The following is a 16,395-nucleotide window of genomic DNA, read 5'->3' as shown; positions in this document are numbered from 1 at the left end:
CAGCTCTAACTCAAAAGCATGAACCTGGTACTCACCTTGTACTTCCACCACCCCAGTGCTTGTTAGTCAATACACACAGCTAACACCCTGCAAGACATTCTCTGGAAACTGAAGGTAAAATGCCTTGTCCTTACCTTGTAAACACACACAAACCCTTCCTTCTGGAAAAGCAGTGTAAAACATAAAACACATACTCCAGACAGAGTGTGTGTGTGAACGCGTACATGAATCTTTTCTGTACCAAAAAAAAAGCTTTTGATCCACCGTACACTTCGCTAGTTTGGTTTCTCACCTGATACTGTGGCTTCATCTGGTTAAGCTTTTTTTGTAGTTCCAAAACAGTAAAAAAGTCACTTCCAAGGTCAACAGTTGTAACAAGCTGGAGTGCCTCTTGAAGAATCTCTAATCCATGGATAGTCTAAAAGATAACCAAACGGTTCAGTTTTTTCTATCTGTAGTAAATAATTAAAAATAAAATAAAATTAAACCTCCATCTAAATTTGTAATAAGATCCTTCCCCAAACCAGACACTCAAACACTGTCATTAATTTAATTAACAGATTACTAAGAAAAAAAGAAGAGATTCTGAAGTTAATTTTGTTTCTTTTATAAACTATAAATCTCTCTGTCTCAAACCCTCTGACTGACAAGGGTGATAGGAAGTCTTTAAGATAACATTCAAAAACAATTCAGACACTGAGATGGGAGAACCCATACACACAGCTTATTTTCTGTGATAACAGATGTTGTGGTTTTCTGATAAACTGCACTAGACAAACAGTAACTACAAACCTCTGGTTCTGCTACGAGGCCAGCTAGTGTTGCTTTTAAGGAACACTCTCCCTGCTAGGTTTCAATCCTCTTTCCTTATGAAAATGGCTGGACTTGAGTTCAGTAACTATGAGGACACAGTTTACTATTCAATCACAACAAAATATCTTTTTCTAAGAAAACAACCCAAAAAACTAAAGGACTGCTGGCATAGAACATGGGCTTGATTAAAACTTAAAATCTGAAGTAGGGACTTGGACTTTTATGTGTTTGAATAAGGGCAAAAAAGATCAAAACCATTTCATGTTTTTGATGACTATCTGAATGGCAGAACAGACAATGAGAAGTATCTTACTAATCAACTCTCCTTCATAAACTACACCTATAAAAATTCATAAGAAAGTCACAGACAAACAATCTAGACATTTTTACCACAGTTGCTTTCTTCCTAGTTATTTTACTTACAATTTTGAGTTGTTCTTTAAATATCCAGTACTGTTGTTTTATGGGTTTTACTTGAGTAATTTTAAAATTCCAGATTGCCCAAAGATCAGTCAGCTCTTTCTTTTCTTTACTCAGATTAACAATGATATCTTCTGTTACTCGTACAGATTTTTCTACTTTTAACTTTAAACTCTCATTTACCTGGCAAGCAAACAGACACATTTTTTTCCACATATGTTTATGTAAAGTACAATAAAAACCTCATAATATTAAAGTCTCAACAAAGCTGAAATTAAAACAACTATTCCAGCATAACTTCTTTGAAAACTTCTGGTACTCTAGGTGACTTTAAATACCCTCTTCTCTTAGAAATAAGCACAGATCGACAGAATTTATATACTAAGGACATGGCTAACATTAAAGTTGAAAACCTAGAACAGTCCAGTAGTGACTGAATTATTGCTATCTGATGGCTGTTTAATGCTCATACAAAGTAAAGTAATTTCCGAATAGACAGAGCTAACCAACATAACCTTTTCAGGCAATAACAATTGGAAAGTGAAGTGGATGAAATAAAGACCACTCCTTTGTGCTGATAACCAAAGCAGCACTGGAGCATGGGAGGAATAAACCATTTAGCATTTGAACATTCCATGGTTTTTTATCCTCTTTTTAGCAGAGCCCAAATCAGAAACAGCAGAAAACTGGGTAATGCTGTTTCTGTCTTTCCCATTTCAGAATTTTTCTTTTAAGAAAAGTTCTGTTCGTAAATTACTTGTATGATCTGTATCTTCCAGATGCTTAAAAGCTACAACCTAAAGAATATCATGGGAACAGAGTAGCAGAAAATATTGTGGCAACACACTTACAGGTCTTTAAAGAGACAATATCTGAAGATATGTTTAGATTTAAAGTGTCTACAGTGCAACCTCATATTCAGCTTGCCTTTGCACTGACTGTCTTATCTGTGCCTGGCTGCATCCAGCTGTGACAGCACACATTTTAGCCCACACTAACTGCCTGAGCACTTTTTCCAGCTTATCTTGCATGCTGCTGTATGTTATCAACACCAATTCCTCTTTATCACCCTAATGTAACTGCTCCCTAGTCTCTCCTATAAAAACAGAAAGAACAGCTGGTTATCCATGCTGCCTACATTAATTGGGATCACACTTTAGGAGGAGTGGCTTAGGGAACCATTGCACATACCAAACAATGTCATGAGGGGGTTCTGGGAAATTAGATAGGGAAGCCTTGGCAGTGGAGTTAAACCCAAGACAGAATGAAACGAGGCCAGGAAAGATTATCTGTAAGGAAGTAGCTCTAGTATCCATTTCTTCAGAAGAATTTCATACACTCAATTAGCAAAGACTGCCTCTTAGTGGAAGTAACCTAAACTTAATATTGTACTTGCATGGATGTTGCTTTCCAGCATGAACAACAGACGTGTGTGTATTATATTTGCATGCATGTACTGAATCATTTATTAAGGGCTCTGCCATGCTTAATCACAAAATTTTTTATATTACTAATGCTATTACCACTCAAATAATAATTTCATATTTTAAAAGAATATAGCAACATTAGGCCCTTTAAAACTAGGTACTGGAGAAATCACAGTCCATCAGTCACAGAACTAGGATTAAACCTCACCGCAGGCAAACATCAAATATTCAGTAAGGTTTATCAGATTATGCTCACCATATTTACTAAATCAAGAAAATTGCAACCCATGTGTTGTGTGGAAAAAATCTTCTTTATAACCTTTTGCCACTGAGTATTAGCTGACTCCATTGCAATTTTATTTTCAGCCTCCTTGTTGGTTTGTAGTGGATCTGATTTATAGAATTCCTTCAGATTTTTAATATCATTGTTAACCTACAGAAAGACATAAAATAAGTATCAAAAACCCCAAAACCCAAGCTGTTATAATCAGAATGTATACAGACATGATAACACTGAAGAGCAGCCTCTGAATCTTTTCCAGGTTTTAACATCTATCATCCTCTCTAAAACCTATACAGATACTAAAGAATAAAAAGGTTTTAAATAACTGTAAACCAGTAGATGGCAAGCAGACAGGTGGAAGCAATTTGTTCGATTTCTGTTGCTTATCATTACATATATATTATATACCAGTGTATCAATGCAATGGTTTTCACAGATCTGTTTAATATGAAGTAAATGAAGTTAGAAATCATCAAAAGTAGATGCAATCCAATTTTCTGGCAGTTTATCTTCAAATAAATAAATCCTATGGTTAACTTTATCTGAGAAGTTTCATTCCATCCTCAATTTCTTTCTAAATATAAAAGAAAAACAGTGTTGTAAAATCTTAAAAGAAGCATTACATCAAAATGAAAATAAACTGCCCTGGGCATTGTTAGCACAGCTACCAAATTTATGTTGGTATTGAATTGATTATGATTTCAGCTAGAGCTGGTTTATATTTAATTTTTAATGCCCTTCAGACAAATTAGCACTTCAGTGGAAGTATTGCAAGACTGAAACATCTGTATCAATATGTTGCAATATGATAAATATGTATTATCAACTTACGTGAAATATTTTTTAAATCATATGAAGCAAAATCAATAAACTTAAAAGTCAGAATACACACATATAAACATTTTTATTATTTGGATAATGAAAGAGCGCATGTACGCAAAGAAAAAATAAAAATGAAATCATAATACTTCCTACAATGGTGATTTAAATCAATAGAAAATCTGTGCATAGACTAATCATTATGTTGATGCAAGTTCAATAATCAGGGCTGCTTGCCCTGTTGGAAAAGATTCCCTTTAAAGTAGAAAGGAGCTTACAGACTTGCAGTGCGTCTATTGCACAGCATCTACAGAAAAAGTCTTAGCTAGCTAAAAGCTCATTTTTCAGTTGTAAGATTTTCACAGTCTCGTCAGAGAATAAATAAGTAACCTGTACCTCCATAGATGACCTTAAAAAGGCCACATAAGTTTCTAGAATTTCTAGTTTTGAACTAATATTTTTTTCAATTCTTTCCAGTTCTTCATTCAGACAGACAGTTCTGCTAGAAAATGCTGCCACCTGCTCAGGTTCAAACTCTTCCACATCTTTGATGATTCTCTTAGCTTCTTCTAGTTCACATGAAGTTTCCTTTAAGGGTACAAGCATAAAGCAGTACATATAATGACCGAAAAGGACTTGTAGATATTGACATCACATGTTAATTTTCACTAGTACTTCTTTCTTATGTATAATTCAATTACTTAGTTGCGTAAGAGCCCATAATGGATATTATATGCTGAAAATAACCATTAACATTTTGACAATTAAAATTGACTATGGATGTAGTTATTAAAACAGCTATTTTGAAAGAAAAAAAAAGTTAAAAGTAGGAATTCAGATTAAGTAAACCACAGTGTAAGAATGAAAATGAGAGAAGCATTCCATATGGGAACATCGATAGCCAGAAATTATATAATTCCTTTAATAAACAGAAAAGCCATATTTTCTGAACTGATTCTCTTGATTCTAAAACCTTCTTAGCAGCTTGTCTGATACTCCATTGTCGTAGAAGAACTCAGAGTCCACTCTAGAGTGAGACTCCAGAAGCACTGAGTCCTCAAGAGGCTACTACTGTAATTGTTTTAAACCTGTTCTTGTAGGACTTTGCCATGTGAATCTTAGTTCCAGTCATGCGTTCATTCTTGAAGCAGTAATTGCTTCCTAGTTCCAGTCTAGTCCCTAGCCATCAAGTCCTGCATTCCAACCCAAACCAACACTATTACATGTCTCTGGAACAAAAACAGGCTCTTGCTCATCTGCTGAACTTTTATTATTCTTACTATGTGCTCCCCAGAATTTCTTTAAAGAATATATTTCCACAGACATTGTACAGATCCAGCTCTTGAATTTTATAATCTGTTGCCTGAAACAAAAAAGAGCTCCATAGGAGTAATGGAATTTTAAGAACTCCTAAAGCATAGGATAATCCTAAAATATATACTCCCATGTCCAGTTTAACCATGAAATATGCACCTGTGTCAAGACCACGGCAGGAGTTCAACATTTTAAACCACTTTCAGATACTGCTACAGGGCTGGAAAGGCCCTGGATGCAACTTGAAAAATAGCTTCATCTGTGTTTCAGAGCTGAATGCTGCAGTGCTTTCATGCCATGGCTGCATTCCCAACATGACCAATAGATACTGATGGCCACTTTACAGCCCCCTTCAAAGGTTCTGCACTTGGGAACTACTTTTTTTTCCTTTTTGCTGATTAATCCCTTTTATTTGGCATAGTAAACTTTAAGAGGAGTTTACTGTGCCTCTGACTGTGTAGAAAATTTTTAAACTTTGTGTCTCAGGTAAAAGGAACAATCCACATTTGAAGAGCCTTCCTAGCAAGGGTTGAAACTGGGATCTTGAGGTAGTAACAAATAACATAAGGATAACAACTGATATAAGCAGGACTGACTTGGAATGTTATCAGTGGTTTTGGTCCTTAACTACAGTTTTAAACTGTATTTTTAGACCCATTTTTTTTTCCAAGTATATGTAAGAAACTCTCAGCCTCTCACCTTATGTAGAATTACAGAAAGCATGTATTTGTTTCTAAAAGTATTTAACATTATTAAAGATTCTGCTTTGGTGGGGTTTTTTACCTTAGTCTGTTTCACCAGTTCAAGGTGCGTGTTTAAAACTCTTTCCGAATCAGACAAATACAAACCAATTTCCATACCACCTGCAATCATCGGAGTGATTCTTTTAATGAACTGCGATACCTTTATTTGAAAGAATTATTTGTATCATTAATTTATACAAGTAGCATGAAAATTTATACAGGTAGACAGTATAGAAAAAATGATGTAACATTCTTAAGTAATACATGAAGTACTATAAAGGAAGAAAATTCTACTTTTTCTCCTAAGAAAATTCTAACAGGTATGGTCAGAATTTGAGAAAAAAAATCCACTTTACTATCATTTTATTGATAGTGCTTTCCTTTATTCTAAGCATCCCATGCTTGTTATTTGAATAAGACACAAGTGCATTATATTGTAGATGATATAATCTTGGCAGAACTACTGTCATTATGCTCCATTTTCCAATCAGAAGGTACATTTAAAGCTTCTCTGCCAAGCCAAGAGACCTACTATTATGCAGACACATGTACACAACTCCATTTCATTGTCCCTGTAAGTTGTTACATATTCATGTTGATGATAAAGCAGATTATGGAGAGCAGAGGCAGATGATACCATAGTATGTATAGTTATCATTACACATGTGAATTCATATGTACCATGTATTCTAAGACATGGTTTGGAATTGAGGTTCAAAATTTATTAAATGAAGCTCAGGGGCAGTTGAATTTAGCACCAGATTCTTCACGATATTTTGGATTAGCAGAAGGTTGGGAAGAAAATTGTTTTGCTTGGTAGGAATACAACAATAAGCACTGTCCACTGTAATGAAAGATCATGTATTATGACTCAAATCTTCATAATGTTCTCTAAGGCAAGACTAGGAAGAAAATTATTAGAACAAACTGCAGAATGAAGCTGCATGTCAAAAATTTGTCTACATTTTGAGTAAAAATAGCCTTCATAACTGAATTTTTACCTTAAGATTCAGAATATGCTGGTGATATTATTTTTACAAGGCCAACAGTAGCTATCAGCACATCTTTTATTATCAGGTAAACTCAATATTTTCACTGTGTTCCAATACCACAAGGCCTCTTTTACATAAATTGAATAAAAAGGGACAGATTTATGACAAACTGACTTCTCATTTGATTCTGAACTGTTTATTATAAACATCATACAAATATAAAACATCAGATTCAGACTTAATTATTCAGTCGTTAAATTTTGCTTACTTTTTTGGTCTATGCTCTGGTATTTCCTTCATATGAACCTTGTTAAAATATAATATTTTTAAATTTGAGTTTACAAAGGGAACCTTATTTAGGACCCGTATGTCTATACCATCTCTGACAAGTCGCTAAAAAGGTCTGCAGTACTATCGAACATCCAACAGCTTAAAGGCGGCTGTGATGTCATAGACGCATCGGTATTGTAATGAATAGAATAAAGGGAATTTTTATAGTGGACAGAATCTACTCTCCTTCAGCCTTAGTGAAAATGTGTGGTGGTTCACAGTCACCATGCTTGTTAACCCTCAGTTTTGCCACACTTCTCTTTTTATCTTCAGCCAAATAAAACAGAAGACATAGAAACAGTAGAGGAATTCCACATATAGGTCACAGTCCTGATTGCTCACTTCTTTTCCAAAATAGCAAATTATAATAGCTCATTATCTAAGCAAAACCATGCTTTATTGAAGATCATTGGTAAAAGGTTCTTATGGAAACAGCTGCAATTTTCTGAACAGCTTAGATTAGCTTGTGCTGATAAGAGCATTCAGCATTCTAACTACAACTGTGTGCTCTACAACCAATCAATATGTTATTTGTAATTATTTGATTCAACTTTAATATTCACATAGTTAAATTACGGAACAGCAATGCACTGTTCATAAATGCGTTAAGAAGATGATGTGTTATGATGTACCTTATTTAGATGATCTTCAAGTGAGACAGTCCATTGTTGTTTCTTCAAAGTTCGTTCTTCATGATCTGGATGCTGCCTGGTTAATTGACCTACTCTTTTTTTAACATATTCCATCATTTTCTGAATTCCTGTCACCCAAGAGCTAAAATGAGAAAGTACTACTGTTGTTATTTCTCATTTCTGCTCAACAATCATGATGACAATGATTAAAAGAAATCCAGCAACTTTTCTTTATATTTGTATAGCAAGTATCTTACTAAACTGTAACCCTAAAAGAAAAATAACCAAGAGAAATATTAAAATTATTCTAAATAAAATTGATAGTGAATATAACACAGGAATGACATTTCCAAACAAAGAATTTATCACCAGTGAGGGATATGAGAGCCCAAAAATCAAAATCACCATTATTACCCTTTTGAAACAGTCTGGGATTGCAAGAACTGCCTTCTGTCATTTTCCTATAATCTATTCTTTTTCTAATGTGAACATTTTCAGAATTTCCATTTATCTGGACTTATTTTTAGTATAAGGCTGCAACATGACTCAAGAAAATTTGAAAGTAGGTCAGAATTAACATAATATTACTCTATTTTTACTGTGAGTTGTGTTTCAAATTATGCCACTGAAGTCAGTGTCACTAGCCTTAAACATAGTCCTTCCTCAATGTGAAGGTATCAGTACAAGACTTGTAAATCACAAACTACTACAGCTGTCTTATCATATGCATGCCAACTGCCTGGTTTATATTTTGGTACTCTAAAAATTAAAAAATCCAAACCAATGCAGATACAGAAATCCATCTGCATTTACATTCTCTTAATGCTCAAGTACTCTATCTGCTCTCAGTGCATTTAAACCAGTACTACACATGGCAGATGCTCTGAAGTTGCATTGAGTTTTCCAGTATCCTTATTCAGAAGATACAGTACAATTTAGATCATCATCTCATCAAAATCAACAAAGTTGATGGAGCAGGATGCCTCTCCCCTGGCTGTCTTCAGGGCCAGGCTGGATGAGGCTTTGAGCAACCTGGTCTAGTGGAAGGTGTCCCTGCCCATGGCAGGGGCGTTGGAACTAGTTGATTTTTAAGGTCCCTTCCAACCCAAACCATTCTATGATTCTATGATCAAATGACCACCAGAATTTCTTGCCAGTTTAAATTATTTCATTATAGTAATCCTCAAGCCCATGTCTACAAATATAGTATTCCACCTGCACAGAAATACTAGCACTACTCATTGAAATATATGGCAAGTTCATCACATGTTGGACATGAGGCCTGAAGGAAGCAGGGAAAAACCTGAAAAGCCATAATATCCTGTGTAGGCTTTCTAAGAAAGGGACTTACTTATTTTATGATGCAAGTAGAGATTTAAAATATTTGAGAGCCTGGAATTTTTCACTGTTCTTTAGAAACAACAAAACACATTTCTAGTGAGATTGCCTATAGATATTGTTTTAAGTTTCACCTTCCTTATCTACATCACTGCTGCTTCATTTATAATACTTCGCTGTTTTTAAAATTACGTCTTCAAGGCAGAAAAAAATTATTTATTTATTTATAAAATATCTTGAGCAGCACTTTGGCACATGATGTGTGTGGCATTACCTGTTTTTATTTAATTTTACCAGAAATGACTGATAGGATTATTTTGAAAAATTTATCCCATTCTTTCTGATATGTACTGATGATATCTTACTATCCCACTGCTGATTTGGACTGTTTAAAAATATTTTTTAAAAGCTCTTAATATGAAAGGAAGAAAGAAAATCAATGTCTTGTTATTTCAGGGATTAATTCTATCAGAATCTTAAGCATTCCTAACATTAATCAATGCTGTGCAGCCATAATTTGAAATATATCTGTTTTTGTAGAGGTAATATCTAGCAGAACATCAAGTCCAAGAGAACAGCAGCACATGTTCTGGAATCATGGCTGATTCAGGAATGAAAGTCAAAATTTCACTGAGGTAAATGCCTTTCCCTTTAATTAAAATATCAGGAGCTGCTGAAGCATTAACAACAGCTGTAAAGCCAGCTCCATGTGTTCCCAAATCAACTTTGTATCTGAATTTTCTATTTCATCCCTTTACTAGGTTCAAGGCAATTACATCTGGGGTGACAGTTGAAGGTGTTTTATGTAAAACTTTTTGCAAGTTCATGAGATTAAATGAAAATCTTGTCTAAACTTTCAGTTGCTGTGTTGAAGTACAGCTATTCAAAGTTCAGGAATAATTAAGGATATCAGCATGTAATGGGAAGATAGAGCTAAGCTGACCACTAGCCAACCATCAGCCATGCTCTTCTACTCAGTCTTTGGAGCAGAACTCACTAGTATTAAATGGTCTTTGTTCTTACTGCACCAGTCTTCTACTGACACCTGAAAAGTAGGAGATGCTAAGCCATTAGGACTGATTCTAACTGAGACATGCTTTACATCAGTGTAAAAATTCTACTGTGGAGTACATCATCACTGTAATTAATAAAGAGTTTGGAGGAAAGAAGTTATTTCATTCATGAATTAAACCTATTAGAAGTGGAAAAACCACTATATTTTCTGCACCTAACACCTGTATTTTTGTCTTGAATCAAAACAATTGTAATTGTTATAATGATGACTTTCAGAAAGGTCTAAAAGAATTATATTGGCATCAGAGTGTTCACAGCCACTGACATTTTAATTTCCATTTACATAAATTTATATTTCCAAAATGCTTACTAAACCATTGTTTCTGAACAAAATATGCTCTAATATATCAATTCCACTCTTTGACCCCACTCTTACAAGTAACATGTAGAATTCCTAAAGATTTTTGTTGAAGAGATTGGTTTGTATAAAAACCAACAGATAAGTACGGCAGAAACTTTGAGTTTCACGTCATTTAAATGTAACCTACATACTTAACTACACTTGCTCTGAAGGCAGTCTGTTTCTAACTAGCCAAGTTATGAAGCAACATGCAGATATGTAGAAATGCACCAGATACACAAAATCAGAGGTAATACCTGTGAGAACCTGCTTTATTAACTAAAGTTTGTCCCTTTTGCAAGGTGCTTGCTGTGCAACCTTTAATTTCTTCCTGTAGTTCCTCATACTTCATCGTCAAGACAGGCAAATGTAAGCCTTCTGAATTAAAGATTTTAAGGTAATTCTCAATACCTTCAAGACCATCAAGTACCTGAAAAAAAGAAAAAAAGGATCTATTGCTAATATTTGTATTTAAAAAGTTTATGTATACTCTTTTACGTAAACAGATGATCAATGCTTCTTCAATCAGTTAAGGCTGCTACTGCAAGCAAAGTTTTATGTTTCCTCATGTTCAATTTCAGTTACAAGTAGGAATACTGGTTGCAGCAGGATGTTGTCTGGATTGACTTTTTCCCTAGCAGCCACTGCAGTCATTGGCAATTCTACACCCTTCTTATTCTGCATCAAAGAGCAAAATCAGACCCTAAATTCAGACTTTCAGGACCTCAACAAAATAAAGATTAAACAATTGACACCAAGCCGACCATCTGTCTCAGACTCGTTTCAAGTATTAGCGTATGTGTGTATCTCTGATTTTTTTTTTTAACAGCATAAGCATGTAATGCCATAGACAACAGAATATGAGGAAAGCATCAAGCCTACATGCAACTGTGGCACTAGAACATGAATATGGCTTTATAAATAGAATCACTTGATCTATCAGCTGATAACACAAAAATACTTTGCAACTTATATATTCACAAGTTAAAGATGCAGGAGGGTTATAATTAGTGATCTAATTCTTTCACACTAATGACAGGTTTGTTTTTGTTTTGTTTTGTTTTCTCTCATTTCAGCATAGAAGATTAGTAGGCAAAATACTATCATAATTATGCTAGTAAAAGTGACAAAAAAAAGTTACAAGCAGTAATTGAACACTGACATGCTGAAGATAACATGCTGAAGATAACATGCTGAAGATAACTGCTGTGAGCAGAAATAATATCCCTTTTTCCTGAGCCATTCTATCTCAAACACTTTTTAATTTTACAATGGCATATAGGAGGGAATAAAAACGCAGCATCTAAGGTAGTTAGAAGAAAGTATATATGTCCTTGCATTCAAAATCCAAAAGTGAATTTTGAAGTAACTTGTGTTCAAAAGTACAAGATACTCCACAGCTAACTAAAAAAGTGAATTTGCAAGCATATTTTGCTCAGTAAAAGCCTTATTTATTTAAAGCTATCCAGGTGAGTGTTTTCCAAGCTTTTGCCATACCAAAGCAATCTCAGACTATTCCATATATAATTTCCAATTATTCCAAGAGGATAGCTACACAGAGATCCCCTTGCAGAAAGTCAAACTGAAGGTAGCTACATAGACATAGAAATGGACTGATATTTAAAAAAGAAAGTGCATGATTACCAAAAAGCCAAGGATCCAAAAAGGCCAAGGGGCTTGAAAACACACAGAGAAAATACTGCTTAATACAGGCAAATATACAACAGAATGCAGTCAAATGTACAACAGAACTTAAGAGCACAAACACAATGCAACTGCTATACTTCTATGTTTTTATTTTCCTGAATTCATTGCAATTTAAAATGGCAACGAGACACACACAATCTGAAAGTTCTCTATGAGTTAGTTCAAAACAACTAATACTCTATTTTGCTTATTTTCCCTTTATGTTTAAAGAGAACCCAGAGGTTGAGGCATACCATGAAAAGTGGTGAAAATGCCTCTTTTCTGAACTACAGTAACAATAGCATTTTATTCACTCTCACACCTTAACAGGTGTAACAGCATGCTGTGGAGATACACCTGAGCTGGTGCTTTCTTCAGCAGATACTTCTGCAAAGCACAGCCCTATGTGCTGAAAAGATACTACATTTGCTCTCAAAACAATAAACCTGTATTTGCATAGCTCCTTACACAAACTAGATGAGGGTTAACTATCAGTAACAGCTTCAACACCATTTCCGTCAGCTCATCTCTGATTCTTCATTATGAATGAAATCAAGATAGAACAGACTTAATGAATGAAAAGATATCTCTCACTTCAAAGGTCTGTAGATAATTTCAACCGCAAGCATTGTTTACATGTTGTTAACAAAATACCGAAGGAACACAGTAAAGGTTAAACAGAAACTTGATTACAGCCCCACCTGGCACTCAAAGCAAAAAGTCAGTGAAGGCAAAGTCTTACGGTTATTTTTTCAGCATATTTAATAGAGTTATGAAGATTGTTGTTCAAGCTATCCTTGGAAATGTTCCAGTTTTTAAAGCTTTCATAAACAATCTGGAAACAATATGCTTAAAAAAATACAAAAATACTATTTGGTCTTTGGACACCTTAAAATATGAACTTTTCTAACTGAAAGGTTTTGAAAAAAATTAACATTACTAACACTTCTTGATGTATGCGCCTTTGAAGACCAGTTTCCTTGTAAAACAGAAACAGAGAGATTTCACATTTTAAGTTTGGTCTTTAACACCGAGGTCTTTTTCAGTGGAAATGTTTTAGAGGTAACACCTGATTTCCAAAATTACCAGACTTAAAACTCAATGGGACACCTTCATATAGCAGCAATTAAGTGCTTAATATTTCCAAAAAAGCATGCAAATCCTTGTTTTCTTTACTTTTAGTGTAACAGGCAGTTGGGTAGCACCACTGGCTAAACACCTAATGTTTCAAAAGCTTTGTGCCCCAAATCAAAGCAACAAAATTGACAACCCTTTTTTAAAGAGATATGCTATTCTTACAGACTTGGATTCTTACCAACCTTGTCAGCAGTATGAAAAAAGTCATTGGCCTCTTGTAGAAGGACTTTCCTTTCTTTCATCTGGAAGCACACTTCTTCTCGTAACAGACAGATTTTCTGATTTGAAACCTTCAGATGTTCTTTTTCTGTGTAGTCCTCCAAAAGCAAGATCTTAAGTGCTTCAGCTTCCAGTTGTTCCACAGTGGAATTCCATTCCTAAGAGGAAAAATTCCATTGTAGTCAACTACACATAGAAAAGTAATATACTTTCACAATGATAATATAAATACTGAGAAACGTGTCACATTTGTGGGCCTGAAAGTTATCATCATGTAAAATAATATTTCTACTAGGAGGGCTTTCTCAGCAAATTATGGTTTTCATGACAGAGTTTTCAGTGGTGGCTTTCTAGATTCTAGACACAGTTTCACAAGCAGAAGTAGCAGTTACTAGTGTGTCTGCTGGGGAAAATGGTCTGGATAACATAAATATAAAAAACTTCTATTGGGTAAGAAAACACTCTCACGACAAACAGCCCCTTAAGTCCAGCTATTTAACCAAGAGCACATTACAATATTGGCTAGATAATAACTGCTTCTAGTGAGACAATTTCTGAGAGAGCTGCCTGGTAACCAATTAAATCAAATGACTCTCCCTTACAGTGAGGTGTGCTATCACCGCTGACATTCTCCTTGTACATCTTCCCTGATTTGCTTCACAAAAACACAAGTCCATTGAGAGCATGTCTCTGTCACAGCAGTGACAGACCAAACAGATACTTTAAAAAGGAAGTTCATACTTCAGAATTTCAAGCCAGAGAGTCAGAAACAGTACTGACACTTAATTGAGCTAGGTTCTTCAAGACTAAGGTGCTTTCAAATGGATTCAGTTGAATCAGTACAAGTTTGCATATAGATATTCTTGTCTGCATTGCACCAATTGGAAGCATATTTAGCTAAAGAGAACTGATTGTGCATTTGACTACTATTTATTTTTTCATACTGAACTGACTTGCACTTCTAGTGTGCTGACCTAAATTATATGTAAAATTTTAGAGATTAAACCTTCATTAACAAAATTTTTTCCTTTTTTTTTTTTTTTTAACGTGATAAATGCCATCACAGTATTCACTCCCACTATCTTCTTTAGGTTATAAAGAGGTACGGAAAGTTGTTTCAGATTAGGTAGCTCAAATGGAAAAGTGTTTTACTTCAAGAGAGTCAAGAGAAAACCACCATTTCATATTTTTCTGTCTTGCAACTACTGCTTTGGTGTTTAGTTGCTTCTTTGTTTCTGCTGTGTTTCTATAGAGAGAACTATAAAATAATTAAATTGTTACACAGTGTACTTTATCCCTGCTGTGCTTGTCAACACCTAAAATTGGTGCCTTATTATGCTGTTCAAAACAAAAGGAGCATCTGATCCTATACTGCAATTTCCCATGTCTTAGGTAGCATATTTCCTCCACTTTTTCTTGTAATGAATTAAATAAGAGAAGAACCTTTTTGAAATTCATTTAACATTTTCTTCTACAAACTGGTATCATATATCTGGTAAAGCAGATTGAAATATTCAAAAATAAACGAGATTTTTTATTCATGAAAACACTCCAAAGTGTGTCTGTGGCACAACAATATTACAGAGTAAGTTAATTTCTTCTCAGCATGCTTAAAGAACATTAGCCTCACATTTGTTGTTGCTTTGTAGTGAAATTGCTAGTGAAAGACACTAATTTGGAATTTTTCCCCCAAAGAATTAACCTGTTTTTTCACAGATATTTCACAAACAGCAGCAATCCTAATTCCCTTACAGTGTCCCACCATGCTACTTTATCCTTGTCTGAATTACACTAAGCGGGAGTAGACCTATTTTGGTCTTCATAGGTCAGTGCATTCCTTTTCTGAAGTTGCCCATTGTTGTGACAACTAGTATGGAATAACAGTTGTTCAAAAAGATCAGCAATTTGTGTTACATGGATTTCTCCAAAAGATGCAGTTCTCTCTCCCTCCCTGTTGGTATGGACTAGGTTTGGACCACCCACTATCAAGTGAGAGACACCCTACAATTCCCAACATACCCATTGCCCAAGAGAGCCAAACCTAAATAGCACAGGGCAATTCCAATGACAGGACTAATTTCCTTGTTGCATTATAGATTAACTTGAGCAATTCAGGAAAAAGATCTAGTATTACTCACAGAGCAGTAAAAAAGACACCCCAAAATAGAAAACACACGCATTCAGACCATGCCTGTATGTTCTTGCCTTGAACTTTGGATTAATTTCTGAAGCTTCACAGCACATGAACTATAGCTGTAATAGAGGGTATTGAAATGGGTAACAAAAGTAATTTTAAAATATAAACAAATCCATGGGAATAACGAATGTGATGACTGGTGTGATGTCAATATGTTGCAAGACAACATAGTACCAAAAGAATGAATTATAAAAATACCTTTACTGTCTCTCAAAAAACAACTATCAAGGTATATTAAGTGATGAAACTATATGAATTAGTCTGTGGTACTAACTACTGCAGGTTACAACAGAAAAGATATTTTAGCAAAGTTCAGGGAAAAAAAGGACACATTTTACATAATAAATGAGACACAAGATTTTAACCAGCAAATTTTTTTAACAGGCAAAAATTTGGGGAAAAAATAGTGAGGGTATCTCTCCATACACACAGCTTAATTGGCCTATTTGTTAATAAGGTGTGGGCCCCTGACATCCAATTATGTCAGCACCACAATGTCATCATCTTCCAGTATTCGCAGTTGGAATGACTAGTATCAAATACATCCCATGGTCAGATTCTAATCAAAATTTCATTTACATTTAAACATATACATATTGATAAGAAATAGGGGAAAAAAACCAAACCAAAC

General features: G+C 34.7%; 1 protein-coding gene across 1 annotated transcript in view; it reads right to left on the bottom strand.

Moving 5' to 3' along the window:
• Positions 1-16,395, bottom strand: part of CCDC141 (coiled-coil domain containing 141) — a 57,946-nt gene that overhangs the window by 21,438 nt on the left and 20,113 nt on the right. Inside the window, exons 7-14 of the mRNA XM_010158694.1 lie at positions 13,531-13,725; positions 10,783-10,955; positions 7,774-7,915; positions 5,860-5,979; positions 4,159-4,350; positions 2,917-3,093; positions 1,237-1,416; positions 293-418 (exon numbers count right to left, since the gene is read on the bottom strand). Of these exons, the coding sequence (XP_010156996.1) occupies positions 293-418; positions 1,237-1,416; positions 2,917-3,093; positions 4,159-4,350; positions 5,860-5,979; positions 7,774-7,915; positions 10,783-10,955; positions 13,531-13,725 (1,305 nt within the window). The remainder of the gene's footprint in view (positions 1-292; positions 419-1,236; positions 1,417-2,916; positions 3,094-4,158; positions 4,351-5,859; positions 5,980-7,773; positions 7,916-10,782; positions 10,956-13,530; positions 13,726-16,395) is intronic.

Source organism: Eurypyga helias, unplaced genomic scaffold, assembly GCF_000690775.1.
Source record: "Eurypyga helias isolate BGI_N326 unplaced genomic scaffold, ASM69077v1 scaffold2169, whole genome shotgun sequence".
In the NCBI taxonomy this organism is placed as follows: Eukaryota; Metazoa; Chordata; class Aves; order Eurypygiformes; family Eurypygidae; genus Eurypyga; species Eurypyga helias.
This window is presented reverse-complemented; position numbering and strand designations above follow the sequence as displayed.